This window comes from Geotrypetes seraphini, chromosome 12 (genome assembly GCF_902459505.1).
Source record: "Geotrypetes seraphini chromosome 12, aGeoSer1.1, whole genome shotgun sequence".
In the NCBI taxonomy this organism is placed as follows: Eukaryota; Metazoa; Chordata; class Amphibia; order Gymnophiona; family Dermophiidae; genus Geotrypetes; species Geotrypetes seraphini.
The window spans coordinates 29,697,783-29,719,704 of NC_047095.1; the positions used below are offsets into that span (position 1 = coordinate 29,697,783).

Consider the following 21,922-nt stretch of genomic DNA (forward strand, 5'->3'; position numbering starts at 1 on the left):
CACGGTATGTTTCAGAAGTGCAGCTCAGTCACAGTGAAGACTTGTAAAAATTATGTGTGTCTGTCTGTGTGTGTGTGTGTGTGTGTGGTTCTCTGGGATAAATAGCCATAAGCAAGTCTTTCAGTTAAATTTCAAGTCAATTCTAATACAGTGTTCTGAGATGATAACATTTTAAATATGGACATCCTGTTTAGCTGTTTTAAAGATATACATTATTTCTAAGCTGAAGAAATCTAAGAGAGCAGTATTGATAGGCACCAAATTAGATCAAGATCTTGGGATGATAATTTCTAACTGGATAGTCAAATTGTAGTTAGATGACAGCAGGGCCCAGAAGAATGCTAAACCATTTATGGAAATTGTATTTATGGATGGATGTGGACAGAGCAGAGGTTATTCAGAGAACAGCATCAAAAAGATTAAAAATCAGCTGTATGACATGGGACTTCAGACCTAAATATAATTACTTTAGAGCAGAGGAGGGATATCATAGTAGACTTTCAGAAATCGCAAAGATATTCATAGTGCATAAGAATGGATGGTTTTCACTGCCAAATAAATTCTAGAAAAAGGGGCCAAGGTCTGTAACTGGAAGGAGATAAACATAATATAAGAAAATATTTATTTACACGCTGAATGCATAGAATAATCTCCTGGTGAAGGTGGTGGGGTGTTAAGTGAATTAAGAAGGCCTGGTGTTAGAAGAGAGGATCTCTAAAATCAAGCAGATTATGGTGTTGCATCAGAAATGAGAACAGCAGCAAGGTGGAACAGATGATCCGGATGAAAAGATCTTTATTGGATGTCTAACAAAGTTCAAAATCTTCCATGTAATGTATTATAATCTACAAATATGGAAGAACACGAAACCTTGTCTTGAGAGTATCTAGATGTTTTTCTAAGTCAAATCTAGTTTTTTTTTTCTGATCTTTGTTTAGCAGTCTCTATCAATAATATCATCAAATCTAGTGAACATTTATTGAGTATTGCACACCACTTATCTAAAAAGTTCAGATCATTCAGAAACATTGTTGGCCCTTTCATGATCCTGAGACCCCATTGGATTCTTTGTTGGCGACAATATTCTACGAGAGAAATGTATAATGTAGGTCATTTGTAATGACATCTTTGTTAAAATATATAACTTCTTCCCATTGTTCTAATAATGTCATAGTTATAGAATCATCATCTTTGAGAGGTAGTTGATTCTGTAAAAGCAGTCTCAAATTTATTTATTTATTTTTGTATACTGTTCTCCCAGGAGAGTTCAGGAATGGTTTAAATGAATTTATTCAGGTAATCAAGCATTTTTCCCTGTCTGTTCCAGTGGGCTCACAATCTATCTAATGTACCTGGGGCAATGGGGGGATTAAGTGACTTGCTCAGGGTCACAAGATGCAGTGTGAGTTTGAACCCACAACCCCAGGGTTCTGAAGGCTGTAACCACTGCGCCACATTCAAATGTTCCTCTGAATAACTGAGGACATTGTCTTAGAATGGAAAGGACATGGTGGGTAATGGTCTAGACTAGAAAGCACAAATAAAAAATAACCCCCCCCCACAAAGTTCTACAAAAATGTGAGACACCCCCCCCACACACACACAAAGGAACAGCAAGGTGGATCAGATGATCTTTATTGGTCTTGTTTGTTTTTGACTTTCATGTTATTCCATATTTGTGGACTATAATACACACATGAAAGATTTTAAACTTTGTTAGACATCCAATAAAGATCTTTTCATCCAGATCATCAGAATTGAGAAAACACATTGTATCTGACAGTTTTAGTCATTTTCTGTTTCTACTCTTAATTCCCTAAAATTGAAAAATTTGTCCAGGTAAAATGGTTTTTATTTAAATATCTTATAATAGATTTCCCAGATATTGAGCCCACAGTGGTGTTATTTTAAAATGGCATATACTGTAATCTGGATATTCAGTGGCAATATCACTGAAAATAATTTTTAGGCAGCAATAGATGGTATCAATCTTTGTAAAATAGGCTTTTCTCTTAAAGGACATTCCAAAAAGCTGCTTAACGACTCAAGAAAGTTTGAGACACTGATCTAGATCAGTGTTCTTCAATCTTTTTACACCTATGGACCAGCGGAAATAAAAGAATTATTTTGTGGACCGGCAAACTACTAAGACTGATATAAAAAACCCTGTCTCCACCCCATCCCCATCCCCACAGCTCAGTCCCTGTCTTCATCCTGTATACAGGGAATGGGGAAAGAGAGAGCGAGAGATCCATGGTGCATCTCTCCCATTCTCTGTACTGCCATATCCAACATTTTTCCCTCTCTCATCCCCCACCAGCCCCACGCCCAACAAGGGGAAAGCAGTGGCGTACCAAGGGGGGGGCGGGGGGGGCGGTCCGCCCCGGGTACCAAGCCCTGAGGGGGTGCTCCCGGTCCGGTCCAGTTACCCCCCCCTGCGCCGGGTGTCGCGTCTGGAAACAGCCTGCAGCAAGATCCCGATGCCAGAGATCTTTGCCTGCTTCGACTGTTTCCTCCGCCACGGTCCTGCCCCTCCTCTGATGTCAGAGGAGGGGCGGGACCGCGGCGGAGGAAACAGCCGAAGCAGGCAAAAATCTCTGGCATCGCGCGATCTTGTTGCAGGCTGTTTCCCCAGGGCAGTAGCGTACCAAGGGGGGCGAGGGGGAGGTCCATCCCGGGTGCCGCCTTAGGGGGGGGTGCACAGCTGGCCCGGTCCCTATCGCGCTCCTACCCTCCCAGCGAAAGCAGCATCGGCGCCATTATCGAAAAAGGTAATGGCGCCAGGCCTTGGAGCACCAAGGCAGACCGCTTCTCCCCCCTCCCAGCCGAAACCCCGCTGACCATCCTATCTCTCTCCCCCCCCCCAAGTGAACCTTTCTGACCCTCCCAGCGAAAGCAGCAAACCTCCCTCCAGTAGCGTCGGCTTTATCCTCCCTCTGCCGCATCACTGATGACGTCATCAGTAACGCGGCAGAGGGAGGAGAAAGCCGCGAAGGAGGTTTGCTGCTCTCGCTGGGAAGGTCGGAAAGGTTCACGGGGGGGGGGAGATAGGAGGGTCAGCGGGGGTTCGGCTGGGAGGGGGGAGAAGCGGACTGCCTCGGTGCTCCATTACCTTCTTCGGGCAGCAGCAGCGTTTACAATTCGCTGCTGTTGCCGGCTTCAGGCCTTGTTCTCTGCCGGGTCCTGCCTACTTCCAGTTTTCATGAAGACAGGACCCGACAGAGAGGAAGGCCTGAAGCGGGCAACATCAGTGAATTGTGAATGCTGCTGCTGCCCGATGAAGTTCAGGACATCAGGACATCGGGGAAGGAGCAGGGAGAAATCGGCTGCTGGCTTGGGGGTGAGGGTAGGGAAAGAATCGTGGAAGTGGAGAAATCGGCACGATGGCTTTGTGCAGGCTAGGGGGAGAGAGAAAGAAAGGAAAAAATAAAGAGGGGGGGCCAGGGGGAGAGAGAAAGAAAGGCAGAAAGAAAGAGGGGGACCAAGGGGAGAGAAAGAAAGGCAGAAATAAAGAGGGGGACCAAGGGGAGAGAAAGAAAGGCAGAAATAAAGAGGGGGTCAAGGGGGAGAGAAAGAAAGGCAGAAAGAAAGAGGAGGGCCAGGGGGAGAGAGAAAGAAAGGCAGAAAGAAAGAGGGGGACCAAGGGGAGAGAAAGAAAGGCAGAAATAAAGAGGGGGGTCAAGGGGGAGAGAAAGAAAGGCAGAAAGAAAGAGGGGGGCCAGGAGGAGAGAGAAAGAAAGGCAGAAATAAAGAGGGGAGCCAGGGGGAGAGAGAAAGAAGAAGGATCAGAAGAAGGACCAGAGACTCATGAAATCACCAGACAAAAAAGTAGGAAAAATGATTTTATTTTCAACTTAGTGATCAAAATGTGTCCGTTTTGAAAATTTATATCTGCTGTCTATATTTTGCACTATGGCCCCCTTTTACTAAACCGCAATAGAGTTTTTTAGCGCAGGGAGCCTATGAGCGTCGAGAGCAGCGTGGGGCATTCAGCGCAGCTCCCTACGCTAAAAACCGCTATCGCAGTTTAGTAAAAAGGGAGGGGGAATATTTGTCTATTTTTGTATAGTTGTTACTGAGGTGACATTGCATAAAGTCATCTGCCTTGACCTCTTTGAAAACCCGCGGAATATAAATGATAATTAACATTTTCTCTGCGTACAGCGTGCTTTGTGTTTTTAAAATTTTATTGTTGGTAGATCATTTTGACTTGGCCACAAAGGTAAGGGGGAGGGAGGGAGGGGAACTGCTGAAAGACATCTAATAATCCTTGCAGGCTTGACTGCAGGGAATTATTTTTGTAAAATCATGTTTTGTTATGTGACTGGCATTATCTAGACTTTAATTTCTATGAATGAATAGAATGAAAATGATATAAAATTACTTGCTTGTTTTTATGTGCGTGCGCTGAAGGAAAGTGGAGAGAGAGTGGGCTGAGGATGCTGAAGGGAAATGGGGAAGAGAGTGGGGAGAAGACGCTGATTTATAAATTGACAATTGTACAGAATATTGTTTCTTTTTATACTTTAATATAAACAATTCAAGGCTTGTGTGGATGGAATCAGGTGGTTTGCGGGGATGGGGACCGAGCTTACGGGGATTAGTCCAATAAAATTGTATTTTTTTATATCTCATTATTTGTTTTATTTTTATTTGTTAATTTATAAAGTGGTGATTGTTATGTATCAGTTTTTTCAAATTTACATCTACTGTCTTTATATTTTGCACTGTTTTAGAGGACATGTGTTACTGTTTTTTGTGGTATTGCATTGTATCCAGGGTCTGGTTTCTTGGCGGATCAGTTTAACTTTTGTCTACATATTTCTATTTTTAGTTTGTGATTATTCCATTTTGGGCGAGGGTGTATCTCTGTTCTGTGTGTATGAAAAAGACATAGTTTTCAGTTGGCATTGACTACAGGACCAATTGACTGTGCGGGATCTGGCTTGTTTAGTTTTACAATGTATGTGTTGGTGTTCTAGTGCTCACTGCAGTGTTTAAGATGCAGCCTTTTCCTAGGTACACTCTTGTGGTGCGATATGTAGATTGGTACTAAAAATCATATTTTTCATATAGATGGGGGGGGTGTCAAAAAATGATGGGCCCTGGGTGCCACATACCCTAAGTACGCCACTGCCTGCAACTACTCCATATGTACTTCTAATGTCATGACAATTTAGACATAATTTATGTTTTGTTATGTTTGGAATAATGGTTACATATATGAGGTTCAATAAAAGAAAATTTTCACTATTCTGACCATTTATTCCATTTCATGGTTATTGCAAAAAAAAAAAAAAAAAAAATTTTTACATGGGGGGGGGGGGGTGTCAAAAAATGATGGGCCCCGGGTGCCACATACCCTAGGTACGCCACTGGGGGAAAGTCCACCATTTGAGACTTTGAAATTCAAACAGCAAGAAACAATAACAATAAAGGCTTTAACAGGTATATTCCTCTCATATTTATAGCACCCATTTAGTCCCTGATGATCTTTTTCATGTCTAGAAAGGTCCTAAGATGTTCCGGAACAAAAAAGGTATATTTCATCCCCAAGTATTTTATGAGGCATTTACAAGGGTAAATCAATTGGAAAGTAGCTCCAAGATCTTTCACTTCTTGCCTCATTACTAGAAACAGTTTTCTCCTTTCTTGTGTCTATTAACATCGGGATAAATCCAAATACGCTGTCCCATAAAAGGAGCTTGAGCCTTACGAAATTAAAGCTTCAATACAGCATTAAGATCTTGCTGAAACACAAATGAAATGAGCAAGGTAGCTCTTTCCTCAATTTTTGTAGTAGATGATTCCAACCTTCAACTCTTATAAGTCTGCTGTCTGTGAGCAGCAGTGAAGCCCCAGAAGAATCTGACCGAAACTGATATAAAGAGCTTATTTGAGTAGGCAGTATAGCAGTAGGCATGGCCCTCTTCAACAGAAATGGCAATGTGCAATCATATTATAAATCAATAAATAAATAAAGTCATGGGAAATTGGCTCCGTGGATTGCCATATATATGACTGCCCTGCTGCTTCAGACCTGTGCGCAGAGAAAGAGCACAGAGGCTTAAAGAACCCCTTGTCCTGGCCTCTCCAATGCTGCGGAGGAAGAATTGTGACTGGAAATAAAATGGCCACAGTATTCATCGGAGAGCTTGGCCACCCCTCCAAAGCACAAGAAACTGAAGGCAGACCCGCTGCCATCTTGCTGCCTCCTGCCACACCTCTGTTCAGCCAGCCGTAATCACTCCCAACGGTGTTCATTGCTTCCTACAGCGCAAACACTGTTAACATTCTCTGCCGCCATAAAAACAAATGAACTGTTAACTATAATGCCAGCAAAAATAAAGAATTTAAAGACATACTTACCCAATAATTCGGCAGAAAATAAGAGAGGCAAAAACTGTGCAAGTCAGCAAAGAGGATCCTGTTTCTGTCAGAGCCCGCAGCAGGAGAAGCCATGGAACTTACACGTGCCTTTCTTTTTTCTTTGTAATATGGGAAAGGAGAAAAATAAGGCACCAAATCTTCTTCAAAGAAGGAGAGAGGGTAGGGCAGGGACCTGGGAGGGTCCCAAAGCACCGTTCAGGCAGACATCCTTAGATCAACTGTCACAAGTACAGGACCCCAGCAACAGAAATCAGGAGCTAGAAGACAGCCATCCATCTGCTTGCTGAAGATAGAGCATATTAATTGGCCAGGAAGCTTTTTATCCAATAAGACAGAGTTAATTCAGTTCTCTCTATCTCCACCTGCTGGTAGATGACGGGCATAACCCACTAGTCTGGATTTATCTGCTGCTGGTGCTGAAGAAGTGGGCGATATGTATGCCTTATGTTGACCAAGCTCATGCAGCAGAAAGTAGTGGCAGAATATTCAGAAATTCAGAAAATGGCCATGCCAATGGTGGTAACTTTTTAAATTATTATAAACTTTGTGGTTAGACGTGGTAGGGGAGGGATGCCGAGTACAAACTAAATAAGGGATTATCTGTACTCATCTACCCAACAGGCTGGAGCACAAAGATAAACAGTGTCCTTGACAAAGACTGATATCCCACAAATGGTCTCTTACTGCATGGTTGGCAGTTGGGATATAGACTCCTCAATGTGAACAGGAATAAGACTGGATGGGCTAGTTGCCTTTCATTCTACTGCCATTTACTATTTTATTATGTTACCCTCTTCTCTTTCAAAGCTTTTAGTCCGTTCAGCTGCCAGAAATGTGCAGCCAGACCATCTGCCCTTGGGTAGCTGTAAGGCATGTTTCCAGAAACATTAAGCTGTAAAGTATGTTGTGATCCTGGTGCATAGAAAATGCTGTATAAATCAAACACACTGTTATTATTCACTCTAACTGACTGTAATTGTCACTTTTTCAATTTTCTAGGGTATACCAGGACCACATGGGAATCCAGGCCTGCCAGGACTGCCTGGTCCTAAGGTAGGTCAATACCTTTGTCCTTTGGCTTTTCTAATGTAGTAATATTTTACTGCAGCATTAGGTCATATTGACAGTGCCAGAGTAACTGAAAATACAGTTAGCTTCTCCGTTTTTGAGTCATAAACAAATAGATGATAGAAGTATTCCCAGAAAAAATCTTGTGTAGATAAATATAGCCAATTCAGTTGTCTACATTTTTGTTAACCTGAACAACGCTCAGTAAATGCATATGTTTCCTCCTGAGTGGCACATGTTTTACTGTTTTATTTAGGAATGACTGCTATCCTGTATGTTTGTTGTTGTGTGAGTTAGATCTATTCTATTTAACAAAGGAGTTCTATTTTTATTTGTTTTTATTTCATTGTATTTATGTAAACCGCTTGGAAAAGTAAAATGAACAAGCAGTATAACAAGATTAATAAACCATAAATGAGGTCTCACCAGAGTCTTATACAGGGGCATCAGTACCTCCTTTTTCCTACTGGCCATACCTCTCCCTATGCACCCTAGCATCCTTCTAACTTTCACCGTCACCTTTTCAACCTGTTTGGCCACCTTAAGATCATCACCTTAAGATCATCACATACAATCACACCCAAGTCCCTCTCTTCTGTTGTGCACATAAGCTCTTCACCTCCTAAACTATACTGTTCCTTTGTTTTTTTGCAGCCCAAATGCATGACCTTGCATTTCTTAGCTGTCAAATTTCAGACCATTCTTTAAGCTTCACTAGGTCTTTCTTCATGTTATTCACACCATCTGGGGTATCCACTCTATTGCAGATTTTGGTATCATCCGCAAAGAGGCAAATCTTACCGGACAGCCCTTCAGCAATATCATTCACAAAAATGTTAAAAATAATAGGCCCAAGAACAGAATCTTGAGGTACATCACTGGTAACATCCCTTTTCTCAGAGCGATCTCCATTGACCACTATCTCTGTTGCCTTCCACTCAACCAGTTTCAGATCCAGCCTGTCACTTTGGGATCCATCCCAAAGGCACTCAGTTGATTTAATAGATGTCTGTGTGGAACACTGTCAAAGGCTTTACTAAAATCTAAATACACCACATCTAGCAAACTCCCTCTACCTAATTCTTATCCAATCAAAGAAATTGATCAGATTTATCTGACAAGACCTACCTCTAGTGAATCCAAGTTGCCTCTGGTCCTGTAATCCACTGGATTCTAGAAACTTCACCATTCTCTGTTTTAAAAGCATTTCCATTAATTTGCTTACCACAGAGGTCAGACTTACCGGCCTGTAATTCCCTACTTCTTCCCTACTTCCGCTTTTATGAAGAATGACAACATTCACCCTTCTCCAGTCCTCCGGTACCACTCCCGACTCTAGAGAAGCATTGAAAAGGTCTTTCAGTGGAGCTACCAGAACTTTCCTACGTAACTTCAGCACCCTCAGATGTACACCATCTGGCCCCATCACTTTGTATATCTTTAATTTAGCTAGCTCTTCACGAATACAAACCTCTGAAAATCAATCAGGATCTACTAGTCCTCTATCCCTATTCGCATTTATCTTCTGCGGTCCCGCTCCCAGCACTTCAGCCATGAACACAGAACAGAAATATTTGTTAAGCAATGCTTCTACATATTTCTTCCCTTTACCTTTGAGTCTTACAATGTCACTTTTGCACTTCTTTCTATCACTGATATATCTAAAAAATGTCTTGTCTCCCCGTTTTACCTTGTCAGCTATTTTTTCTTAACATTTACATCTTTACTTTCCTGACTACATGACCAGTCTCTCTTAACTTTTCCAGATATTTTTTGCCTGTCTTCCTCTTTCTGCGATCTTTTTATAGTTTATGAAAGCTAACGTCTAATTCCTTACCTTCTCAGCTATTACTATTGAGAACCAAAACAGTCTTTTTTTCCTCTTACTTTTACTTACTTGCCTTACAAAAAGATTTGTCGCCCTTATAACTCCTTTCAGTTTTGCCCATTGCATTTCTACTCCCTTCAGACGTTCCCATCCAGACCACAATTCTTTGACGTAATCCCCCATCCGAACAGTTAGTTTTTTTTATAGTCAAGAACCTTTACTTTTGAATGAGCCCTCTCTATACCAGTCTTTATATTAAACTGCTGTTTTGAGCCAATCAAGACCTTTGACCCCTCTCACTGCATCCCAAGAAGCTTTGGGAGGGGGAAGCCCCGTCATTTGTAGCACACAGCCCTTTAGGCAAGAGGGAGTGAACTTTCCACCTGCTGTTTTCTCATCCGAAGGTACGAGGGGGTGTTTTGGAATGTTGGGGGGATGGGGGTGAAGAGATGTCGGAGGAAGTCCGGTATATCAGGGATATGAGGGGGATGTCGGGGGGAGGGGTGTAAGGCTCCATGGCTCAGCTGATACTGGCAGCGGGAATCACCATCAGCTGAGCCATCAGGAATTCCCGAAACTGGCTCAGCTGTTGGGGATTCCTTTTGCCACGATCAGTCAAGGTAGTTGGTGAAGTTTCAAATTTATTAATATTTTGATATACCGACCATCACAAGTATCTGGGTACATCTACAAAGCTTGCTTTTGTACGTTTTTCACATGGACATTTTTATTTTTGAAAATGGGCAAAAAAGGTAGATGTCTTAAGGACCAAAACTTATATCTAGCTCATTTTCAAAAATAAAAGATAGAGGTTTGGCAGCTTTGAAAATGGACATTTTTCCTACTGGGTTTGTGGACATCTTGCACAAAACGTTCAACCTCAGACTTGCTGTTCTTAAGTTTGCAAAAAAAACCAGTATTTAATGCTACAGTTATGTGTGTCAGGCCCACTTTCCTAATGTCACAATACTATTTTCTGTTGTAAAGATGTAAATCTTCATTTGAGCTAATGAAAAGCACATCTAGTCTTATAGTAATCCTTTGAAGATAAGTGCTTAGCATCTGTGTTGTCTTGTGATTCTAAGGTTTACCATGTGCTTACAGTTGCAATCAAAGCAATATATTAAACAGTCATAATAAACCTGCTTTAAAATTTCTGCTTTAGGGGAAGAGGCATCTTAATGCACATCTTAGAATGCCTCAGAACAAAATAGAAAATTCCTCTTGGTCTGCTAAGTTTAATTGGAAACAGCTGTTTTGTCAGTGGCTGCAATGAAGATATATTTTGGAAAACTTTTTTTTTTCTCATGAAAATTTCTAGATTTACAGAGTTAGGGAGAAATGCACAAAGCTCTAACACCACAGATCGTAAAATCACTGCCACCACGATATTTTCTGATGCTTAGCACAATAGCGTGCAAATTATATGTACACTATTCGTGCGGAGAATCACCGGTAAAAGGGGGGAGGAACTGTGCCTGATGCTCGTTATGAATAGCAATCACTAGGCACAGCTTCTCCCTCCTGTCAAACTAGCTGCTCTCCCTGACCCAAATAGGTGAGCAGCTTCAGGGTTTCTCCTGCCACTCAGCTGTTTGGGGCATGGGGAAGAGCAGCTTTTTTTGTGTGGTTACATACACACAACATCTGTACCCATTAAAAAAAAAAAAGTCGGGCCAGGACCAAGGCCCTCCCCCTACCATCGATGCCGTGAGCCCCCTTTCCTACCCCTTATAAAATCTTTCAAATTCAGATATCAAAGAGGGACATCAGTCTAAAGTGTATGGGTGCCTGGACATGGGGCAATTTCCCCACAGACAGTATCCAATAGAGATGGTCAACTTTCTAAGTTGATGCCGGTTAATTTTCAGCTCACATTGACTGCCTCAACAAGATCAATTTCAGAAGGACAGAGAACATGTTGAAAGGGAAAATTGCGCAGCTATGTAATTTTACTTCAGATGTTACTGTGAATGTATCTGATTAGCAAAATAAGAATGCTAAGCTGAATATGGATTCCAAGAAAATGCAAGGACAGGTTAAGACTGAGATTTTATTAAGAAAAAATTGATGTAGCCTCACTACAAAAGATCCCCAGATAAAACAACCAATTCCACATATACTTAATATATTTTATGTCATATTAAATAATCTTCATGTGATCATGGAAAAGTGATTCACAGGACGCTATATGGTAAAAATTTCACTAGTGGTGCATATCATATTCTAATCATGGCACATAAGCTCTGGGTAGCTTCCTTGATATCAAAAAACACTCTGATGGTATAGAAATGTAAATTGCAAACACTTATGTTATAAATGATGAAAGTAATAGATGGTAAACCCCGACTTCGATACGAGCCATGCTTCACAATTGCTACTTCAAGAAGCCTAGCAAAGGCTCCATTTTTTTTTTTCTTTTACCGTATGGTGCTCTCTGAATCACTTTTCTATGAGCACATGAAGATTATTTAATACTAGTCTTTAAGCCCGTTACATTAACGGGTGCTAGAATAGATGTGTCTATCTGTCTGTGTTTCTTTCGCTCTCTCTCCTTGGCCGCTCTCTGTATCCTTCTGTCTCCCCCTCCCCCCCGAGCAAAGCTGTCTGCCCCCAGCACCCACCTCCCCCCAAATGTCTCTCCATGGCCCTATTCTGTTTTCCCCTCCAGAGCAAAGCTGTCTGTCCCTAGCACACCTCCTCCCAAAGCAGCCCCCTTTCCCTCTCCCTGTCTCTCCATGGCCCCTTCTGTCTTCCCCCCCAGAGCAAAGCTGTTTGCCCGAAGCACACTCCTCCCCCCAAAACAGCCCCCTTTCCCTCTCCCTTTGACTCTCTCTCTGGCCCCCTTTCTCTGTCTGTCTTTCTGTCCCTCTCCCTACCCCTGTGTCTTTCTTTCTTTCTGTCTCCCTCCCTCCCGCTGTCTGTCTGTCATTTTTCCCCATTTCCCTGTGCAGCAGCATTTCCATCCCACTTCCCTATGCAGCAGTAACAGCATTTCCCTCCTATCCCCCCCTTTCCTGTGTAGAAGCAGTAGCAGCATTTCCCCCCACTCCCCCTTTCCCTTCTCTTCCCTGCTCCGTTCGGCCCCTCCCCCTTCTTTTACTGCCGTTGTCGATCCGGCCTGCTCCTGACCCTCCCACCGCCGACAAACCTCGGGGCTCCAGCCGCATAGGCAGCACTATAAACACGCTGCTTCACGGCCTTCTACTGGCGATTTCCTCTGCCGCGTCTGTCTCCGATGTCATCAGAGACGCGGCAGAGGAAATTGGCAGAGAAGGGCGCGAAGCAGCGTGTTTATAGTGCTGCCTACGCCGCTGGAGCCCCGAGAGGGCAGGGGTTGCTAGCGGCCGGCAGCCGCCACTCCGCAGGTGGAGAGAGCAGGGAAGGGCGCGCATGCGCACTTGTCTTGCGTCGCGTGAGGCCAGACCGTAAGCCGCACATGCGCACTTCCTATGGGTCGCTACAGCTCACGGAAAACCGGCGCACGCATAGGAAGTGCGCATGCGCGGCTTACCGTTTTATTATATTAGATGACATAAGATTTATTAAATATATGTGAAATTGGTTGATTTATCTGGGAATCTTTTGTAGTGTTTTGTAGTGAGTGTTCAGCTTTTTGCCCCAGTTTATTTATTGTTTTTGGTTTGGGAATAAAAATGGATGTAGGGCAGAAAAACAGCAAATGGATAAGAAGGCCCTGGAAATAGAGTTAAGAGCAGAGAAGGAAGTGTAGCCAGAGATGGGAAAAGATGATTTAAAAAAATAAAACCATCAGACAACAAAGGTAGGAAAAATGATTTTATTTTTAATTCAGTGATTGAAGTGTCAGTTTTGGAAAATTTACTTCTGCTGTCTATATATTGCACTATTCAGGAAGAAATACATTTGTCTGGTGGTATACTGCATGCAGAGTCTGGCATGGGTTTCAATTTTGTATATTAGTACTTTTAGTATGTGATTCTGTATTTGCATAGGGTTCATCTGTGTTCTGCATTGTGTGACCAAGGCCAGGTGTTCTGGTAGGAATGAACATCGAGAAGCGTTATTGGCATCGTGACCCTAAGTAGGAAGATATTTGTCAGCTCCCCTTCAGCCCTTTTGGACCCAAAATGGCCCTCGCTTAAAAATTAGCGAAGGCCACTGGTGTAGAGGGAGAGAGAAAGCAGTTGGAGTGATAAGAGGAAGGGAAAAGTTTGGAGTAGGAAGAAACAGTCTATGTCTCTCTCTGGTTAATAGTTTGGTGGGAGCTGGCAGAAAATTTCTCTAAGCATCTGGCTACCTCTATAAATATATGGCTATGGGGATCAATGTCCCAGAACCCTGAACATAGTGGTAAAGGGGGAATTTCTATTTGTCCTATTTTCCCTCTTTTTACTTGATAGTGTCCTTCTGGCCTACCTCCTGTGCACATCACTAGCCATAGATTACCATCAGAAGCCAGGGGTTTATAGCTATTTAGCAACTGAAATGGCCAAAGTTTTATCTATTTTTATGTAATAGATTAAAAAAAAAGAAAGCACTAGTGGCTTTGTGCTTAAGTGCTTTTAAATGTTGACCTGACTTACTTACAAACTAGTCAACACTGAAAATGCTTCCTAGGTTTTCTAATATGATGCATTTAATGTATCATATAATGCATACTGTAGAATCAAGACACACTAAAGACTGAATTGTTATAAATGTATGTGTGTGTTATGTACCCTATATTGACTAATTGATCTCTGTGTAATAGGGTCCTAAAGGAGATCCAGGATCATCCCCTGGGCAGGCATCACCTGGAGACAAGGTAAGTTTTCATGAACTTCTCCTCACATTTTCTGTTGTGTTGGTCTATTGGAGAGTAATTTTATAACAGGGCACCTAGTGTAAAAGTTTTCACGTACATGCAAGTATGTTATATATTTAAATATTTTATAATTATGTACATGCTTGTGAACTCTGCTCATTTTCTGCCCAAAACTGCCCTATACACACCTACTGTATCAATGAAAGAACTATAATGTCAATATGTAGACTTTTTCCTCAATCTGAATTTTATAATAGGCTATATGTGTAGAAATTACTTCAAAAAATTACCCCTTTCAAATTACAGCCTGTCACTTGAACTGGTCAGCACATATACTTTGGCATTGAAGTACTCACCAAGTTATCTCAAGTCTGCCTCTGGCAAAAACACTGCTTTTTACATATTCTGGTTTCTTTTGATACATGACCTAAGGCTGGTACTGGGCAGACTTGGACGGTCTATTTCCCATATATGGCAATTCAGTTTAGGATAAGCTGGGGAAGGCTTCAACAGGAACTCCAGTACAGAATTTATAACGCATATAACTAATTCTCTTTTTTTTTTTTCTTTAATATTTCTGGGCTATAGACCGTAGAAATCCGCCTGGTACCATCTTTAGTTTCCCACTACCGTTGTCGAAGCTCACTCCAGCCTATCCTAACCATCCTGTCATTTGCAGGATACAGACTAAAAAGTTTGTCCAGTACTGTCTTCGCATTCCAAATCACTGGAGCTTCTGTCAAGGCCCTCCCCAGCCCATCCTAAACCTAACAGCCCACACAAAACTGCCCAGTACTGACCTTAGTCTGTTTTATACCATTCCTTTTCTAATTAGAGATCCTCTGTGTTCATCCCACGCTTTTTTTTTTTTTTTTTTAATTCATTTTCAAACTTAAACAGTGTTATACAGGAGTACATTACAATATATTTTAAAGACAACACTTACAACTTTCAATAAATACCATAAAAATTAATTTACAGGAGACCTGTTTGCATGCACTGCTTCCATTATATGCAAATAGATCTCATGCATATTCATTTGGGAAATCCTGAAAACCAGTATATGTGCTGTTGAGAGCTAAGGTTAGACACCCCTGATCCATGGGAAGGCATTTTCTTTGGGGTTGAGGTCAGTACCTCCGGGACCTGATGAAAATCTGCAGTTCAGGTGAGCAAAGGAGGTGGGGCTCCTCATTTATAATTCTAGAAGTCAGGGTTTAATGAGATCTCAAACTGCAAGTATTTTTCAATTATCTTTTGCTTTCGTGGGAGAGCTGTGTGTTATGTCTGTACATTAATGGTCTTTTGTTTTGGACTCTACTTTGAAGTAGCACAGATAAGGTTTTTCTGCTTTGGGAGTTGCAGGTTCAATTTTCTTGAGCCTTGACCGCTTATTCTGTTTTTCTGGCACTTCAGTCAGCGAAGTTTTGCATGAGAGAAGTTTTCAGAATTGGTGCTTGCAATCCTAATGGCTGGGATAACCTCAGAAGTAGAGTTTTTGGGGGTAAGGGGGGTGGGGCTGGGACGATATAAATAAAATACTGCTTTATCCCAGGACAAAGCAGGCAGCATATTCTCACAGAGGAGTGACATCATCCATGGAACCCGGTATGGACATGGCTGTACTATCATTTTATCTTCCTAGAAGTTTCAAGACTGCCCATGCCGCATGTACCATACTGCACAAGTGCCTTCCCACCTGACATCAGCTCGCAGGACCATCAGTACAGGCAGTCTCCAAAACATCTCGGAAGTTAAAGTGACAATAGACTTTTGCATTGTCTGTACCAGGCTCCATGGATGATGTCACCCATCTGTGAGAATATCTGCCTGCTGCCCCTGGATAACACCTGTTACAGGTAAGTAACTGTGCTTTTTCTGTGTGGTTTACACAATCAAAGCGGTTTATATGGAGCGATGAAATGTTAAGTGACTTGCCCAGAGTCACAAGGAGCTGCAGTGGGAATCAAACTCACAACCTCCAAGATGCTGAGGCAGCTGCTCTAACCACTAGGCCACTCCTCCACAGTGATTTCAAATTTAATATAAAACTCCTTGAGGGTCTCTTAGGTCTGAATGCTACTTTCAGTAAGTGAGGAAGCAGCAGCCATCTTAGCTTCCTCCTACCAGTTTTGGACACATTCCCAGATTCTGCAACATTCTGAGGCACAAAGATATGGACATGGAAGCCTGCCTCAATCTCTGTATTCCTCTTTTTTTCTCAAGGCAAACAGAAGGACAGAGGTCTCAGTCTTCCAGTATTGTTTCAGATGTTTCTTATTCAGCCTGGCTATGTATAGCAGCTCAGCTGGTAACTACAAATTAAAACTAAGAGCAGGAAAGTGAATTTCAATCTCAGTGTGACTTCACCTCCAGCTTTAAAATATAGCTGTGTAGCTGTTTTGTCGGTTCCCTGACGCAGCATCGAAACGTGGCACGTCGGAACCAGTCACTCCTCTAAAGTTAAGTTTATATTGATAAACATCAAAATGCAAAATTGAAAGCATCAGCATAGCTGTAAAGGCTAGCACTCAATATTTTGATAAGTTCACATTTCAGAGTCGGCTTATACTGAACACTGCAATGATTGGGTGGTGAGGCGGAAAAACTAGCCTTCATGTCTCTGAGCAGAGTTCTAAGCACAGAAATGTAAACCAATCATATTTGAGTTTATACTTGTTAGATTTTTCTATGCAGTGACTTTCTAATATATCACTGACATTTCTTTAGTCACTCTACGGTACCATCATAGTAGAAAATTTATTCTCCCCTCCAGTTTTTTGGTAACTACAAATGAAGCACAAATTTCTTAATTTTTGTAATGCCGAATCAGCCCCTGATACGTACATCTATCTATATTTTCCCTTTTAGACCTTATATTTGTATTTGCACAGTCCAATTGGAGTCCAGAGACTAAAGGGTCACTCCTTAAGAGTGCCTGACTAAATTTTGGGGTAAGCAAGTATTTTTGTTAAGGGAAATTTCCCGGTAGGGGTGTTTTTGGCTGGTAAGTGGTGTGTTCCTTATTCCTTCTGTGTCAGCGGCTATCTGCACCTTCATGTTGATGAACTTAGGATACCTGAGCCAGTCGCTAGCTGGCCAACACTTTGCAACTGAGGCTAATTCTCGGACACAGCATTAGGTTTTAGGCCATCTTATTTTCACTTTTGCAGAGTTTCTTAGTTCAGTGATTTATATCCCCTTGAACAGAAGTTTCTATGGTTTAGCTCTCTTATTAGATAAATTAAATTCAAATAAGCTTTCCCATCCCTTCCTGCTGCTAGTTTCTAAACTAGCTAAATGGCTGTCTTTTTTTTATCTTTTTTGAGGGTAAGAGGGTTTTTCCACAGGTATTTCTAGAAGGTTCTTATTTATTTGAAACGTTTGTTATGTTCTACTTTATCAACAATCCCAACTGCTCTTCTGCGGTATGTTCATAACCTCGTGGTTGGTTTCCAGGAAGCTATTTCATCAAGAGTGATTCAGACAGTAGTTCAAAGTCTAGGAGTCTGAGCGGAGTAGTAGCAGAAGAGGACCCACCAACACATACACTAAAGGTACATTGGGAGAGGCAGGAGGCAAACCAGGAGAGGACAGATTCACAGAATCCAAGTGAGGACAGGGTAACAAGGAGTAAGCTGTGATTAACAGTATCAAAGGAAGCAAACAGGTCAAGAAGGATAAGGATTAAGTAAAGGCCATTAGATCTGGCCATGAACAAGTCACTGCAGACTTTGGTGAGTGCAGTCTCTGTGGAGTGTTGGGGGCAAAAACCAGATTGTAAAGGATCGAGAATCTGTCAAGTTGAAAGGAAGTCCAGAAAGCAATGGAGAATAGCTTCGATAGGAACAGAAGAAGGGAGATAGGGCGATAGTTGGATTGCTAGGAGAGTTCCAGCAAAGGGTTTTTTGAGAAGCAGCTTAACCACCGCATATTTGAAGGCAGCAGGGACAGTTGCAGTGGAAATGGATAGATTGAGAATATGGCAGTTGGGAGGGATAACAGTATGTAAGATGGGGTCAAGTAGAGGGGTGGGAATAGGGTCTGAGGGACATGTAGTAGGCTTGGCTGAAGACAGAAGTTGTTCAGTTTCTTCCTCTGTGATTTCAGAGAAGGAAGAAATGTCAGCGGTAGTTGACGGAGGGATGAGAGGGTGGGACCAGGCAAGAGTAGCTTCCTGAGTTGTTTAGGTGAAGGATGAAGGGATGGTGTGAGTTTGAAGCTCAGGAGAGTGGATGGTGGATAGGGGAGAAGGATGCGATTTTGTAGTGAAGTAAAGGACAATCTTGCAGACCTTGTCATGGAAGTAATCAGCCGTAGTCTGGGGAGAAAGAGAGGAGAGGTCAGAGGTGGGGGCCTTTTGAGGAGGGAGTTCAGCAAGGCAAAAAGACGACGGGGGTGGAAGAAAGGGAGTTAGTTAGTTGGATGTAGTAGTTTTGCTTGACCCATGTAAGCGCAGAATTAAAGGAGGTCAGTATAAATTTGAAGTGAAGAAAGGCAGCACGTGTGCGAGATTTGAGCCAAAGCTCTCAGCACAGCGGGTACAGGAACATAAGTGATGGATATTGGGAGTGAGCCAAGGCTGAGGTTTGGGTACGCCTGATAGAGCGGGGAGCAGGGGGAACAAGAGTACCCAGAGCAGAGGAGAGAATAGAGTTGTACAATGAAACAGCCTCGTGGACAAACTTGGATAATATAGTGGAGGCAAGGAGAGATGAAACAGTGGTTGAGAACGAGGAAGGGTTTGAAGATTTTGAAACCTGTTGGAGGTGACTGGGCCTGGCTGAGGGGGGGCGGGGGAGTAATTGTGAAGGTTATCAAATGATGATCAGAGATGGGGAGCAGTGAGGTAGAGAAGTTATAGAGAGAGGTCAATTGGAGAAAAAGGCAAGGTCAAAGTAGTGGCCATCCTATTGAGAGGGGGTAGTGGCAAAGCTGGAGGTCAAATTAGGAGTTTAAGGCAAGAAACTTAGAAGCATACATATCGGTGGGATCATCAGGGTGAAAGTTATAATCCCCAAGAATGAGGGAGGGAAAAGATGAACCAAGGAAGCCCAAAATCCAGAAGTCAAATTCAGTGAGAAAGGAGGAAGAGGACTTGTTGGGAGGATGATAAATGACTGCTATCTGCAGAGGTAGAGGAGTGACTAGGCGGACGGAGTGGACTTCAAATGAGGAAAGGCAGTGGTATAGAGGAGGAAGAAGAGGTTGGAATCTGCAAGAAGGAGAGAGAAGTAGCCCAACACCTCTGCCTCGACCAGTAGGACGAAGAGTAAAGGAGAAGTGGTAGCCACCATGGGAGAGGGCAGCAGCTGCAATGGAGTCCTCAGGGCAAATCCATGTGGAGGGATTTTGAGATAAAGAGGTCATGAATGTAGGGCAGTTTGTCGGAGGCAGAATGAGCATTCCACAGGGCACATGAGAAAAGGAGAAAGGAGGACTGAAGGAGAGGAATAGGTATAAGGTTAGGGCGGTTACACACTTGGGGAAGCAGATGGCGTGGAGGGCCAAGGATTGGATTGACATCCCCGGAAGTGAGCAGAAGAAGGAGTAAGAGAGTGCGCTGAAGCAAAGGGGAATAATGATGGCAATGACGAAGATGGGCGGGGCTCAAAGAGAAAGGAGATGGATGAATGGAAGAGAGAGAATGCTTGAGTACAGTGAATAAGGTACATGACAAGATGGCTGGTGAGGGGATAGGAAAAGAAGAAGGATAGTGAAGACTTGTGGTGTGACAAGGAGAGGGGAAAAGGAGTAAGATTGGGGAGAGTGAGTATGAGAAGCAGAAAGTGAATTGGAGCCATTAGAATTCAAGAGGGCCTGGGATAGGCATGTGGGATCTCTCAGAGAGAGAAAGAGATAATGGTTACTGCAGATGAGTAGACTAGATGGCCATTTGGCCTTTATCTGCCATCATGTTTCTATGTTTCTAAGGAAAGGAACAGAGAAAGGAAATAGAGATCTACAAGAAGAGAGGTAGTGAGAATAGGGAGGCGCATGAAGTAGCGCACTAAGGAGCATGTGCTCCTCGTTCATGCTCCTTCACTGTGTGCTGGCTGCTTGCGCCACCCAGAGAGGGTTCAGATTAAATAGGAAGGCTAGTGAGGTCACCTGAGTGCTTGCTTGGGAGGGGCTAAAGTCAGTCAGTCATAGGCAGCGGGGGAAGAGCCTAAATGTGGACTGCAAAAGAGATGGCGGATGGAGAGATGAATCTCCTGTCCTTCCTGAAAGAAAACAGATGAAAGAATTTATTTTAGAGAGCAAGCTGGACCAAGGGGAAAACAGGACCAAGAGACAGAACAGACAGGAACTGAAGAGCTTAGAATGTATGACTATCCAGTTGCTGGAGGAAAGATGAGGCCAATCAAGACAGAGGCCTTTAGAAAGAGCGCCACCCAGAGAGGGTTCAGATTAAATAGCAAGGCTAATGGGGATCACCTGAGTGCTTGCTTGGGAGGGGCTACAGTCAGACAGTTAGAGGTAGCGGAAGAAGGACCTAGATATGGACTGCAAGAGAGAGGGGGTATGGAGAGATAAATCTGCTGTTCCCCAGTTGTTGGAGGAAAGATGAGACCCTTCCTCACTTCCCTGGTGTCCTGTATGCTGGGCTCTGCAGCCAAACATCCAGCTAGTCCATCCCCCTTAACAGACCCATCCCCCCTCCCAGACCCACCACAGGCCTCCAGCACTGGCTTGGTGGTCCATTGGTGCAGCCAGAGAGCTAGTCCACCCCCCCTTCCCAGACACACACTCCTTCGGACCCACCACAGGCCTTCAGTACAGCCCTGGTGGCCCAGTGGTTTGGAAGCCGGAGCTGCCGAAAATCCCTCCCTCCCTCACAGCAACTTTGCTTGTGCAACTAGCTAATCAGCCTGCTCCCTCCCCTTCCCTTTCCTCCCTGCCAAATCCCTCTGCAGGCCTACCTTAGGTCCCTGCTGGTCTAGCAGTGAAGCGGGGTAGGAGCAATATTTCTACGCTTCTGCCCGACAGTCTCTGTAGTAAAAAATGGTTGCTGTAAGTTCCTGCAGTAACCTTTGTGAGACTCGCACTGTTGGAAGCAGGATACTGGGCTAGATGGACCATTAGTCTGACCCAGTATGGCTATTTATATGTTCTTACATTCCCATTCTATACTAGTCTTGTGATTTCTATTTTTGTTCCTTAGACTTTGTCTCATGGGGTGTTTATTTCCTTAAAATAATTCATTGACAATGCTATTTTAGTCAGTTAATTCTGTAGCACTCTAATTTTCTACCCTCCTTAGACTAGTGGTCTATCATTAGTTGGTATTCCTGGTATGATTTGTTGTTTTTTTTTATTTTCTATAGTCCTCACTTTCTAGCACTGTTTCATCTTCATGGAGGAGTGGAGTTGTAATTTTGGGGATTCAGGTGGGCAGTCATATTTCAATGCTAGATCAAGTTAATAAGATTGTGAAAACTTAATTTGATATGTTGAGGAAGTTACTATCGATTAGAAAATATTTAGAATGAGAGTGTACCGTATTTTCTCGCATATAACGCGCGCGTTATACGTGGTTTTTACGTACCGCGCACACCCTTGCGCGTTATACGCATGAGCACGTTGTACAAAATTTTTTTTACATAGTTTCCCCCCACATCTGATTCACACCCCCCCCCCCGCAGGACCGCTCGCACCCCCACCCCGAAGGACCGCTCGCACGCACCCGCACCCCCACCCCGAAGGACCGCTCGCACGCACTCCCACCTGCACCCACACCCCCACCCTGAAGGACCGCTCGCACCCCCACAGCCTCCCGCCCCCCCCCCCCCATCATGTAGAAGCTCCTACCGGTGTCCTGCTGCTTCCTCTTGGCGGTCCCGACACGA

General features: G+C 43.2%; 1 protein-coding gene across 3 annotated transcripts in view; it reads left to right on the top strand.

Annotated features, from left to right (window-relative positions):
• COL24A1 (collagen type XXIV alpha 1 chain) overlaps window positions 1–21,922 on the top strand; it is a 460,026-nt gene that overhangs the window by 87,692 nt on the left and 350,412 nt on the right. For all 3 annotated transcript variants that reach the window (XM_033916356.1, XM_033916354.1, XM_033916355.1), the window contains exons 5-6: window positions 7,390–7,443; window positions 14,019–14,072. In XM_033916356.1, the coding sequence (XP_033772247.1) occupies window positions 7,390–7,443; window positions 14,019–14,072 (108 nt within the window). The remainder of the gene's footprint in view (window positions 1–7,389; window positions 7,444–14,018; window positions 14,073–21,922) is intronic.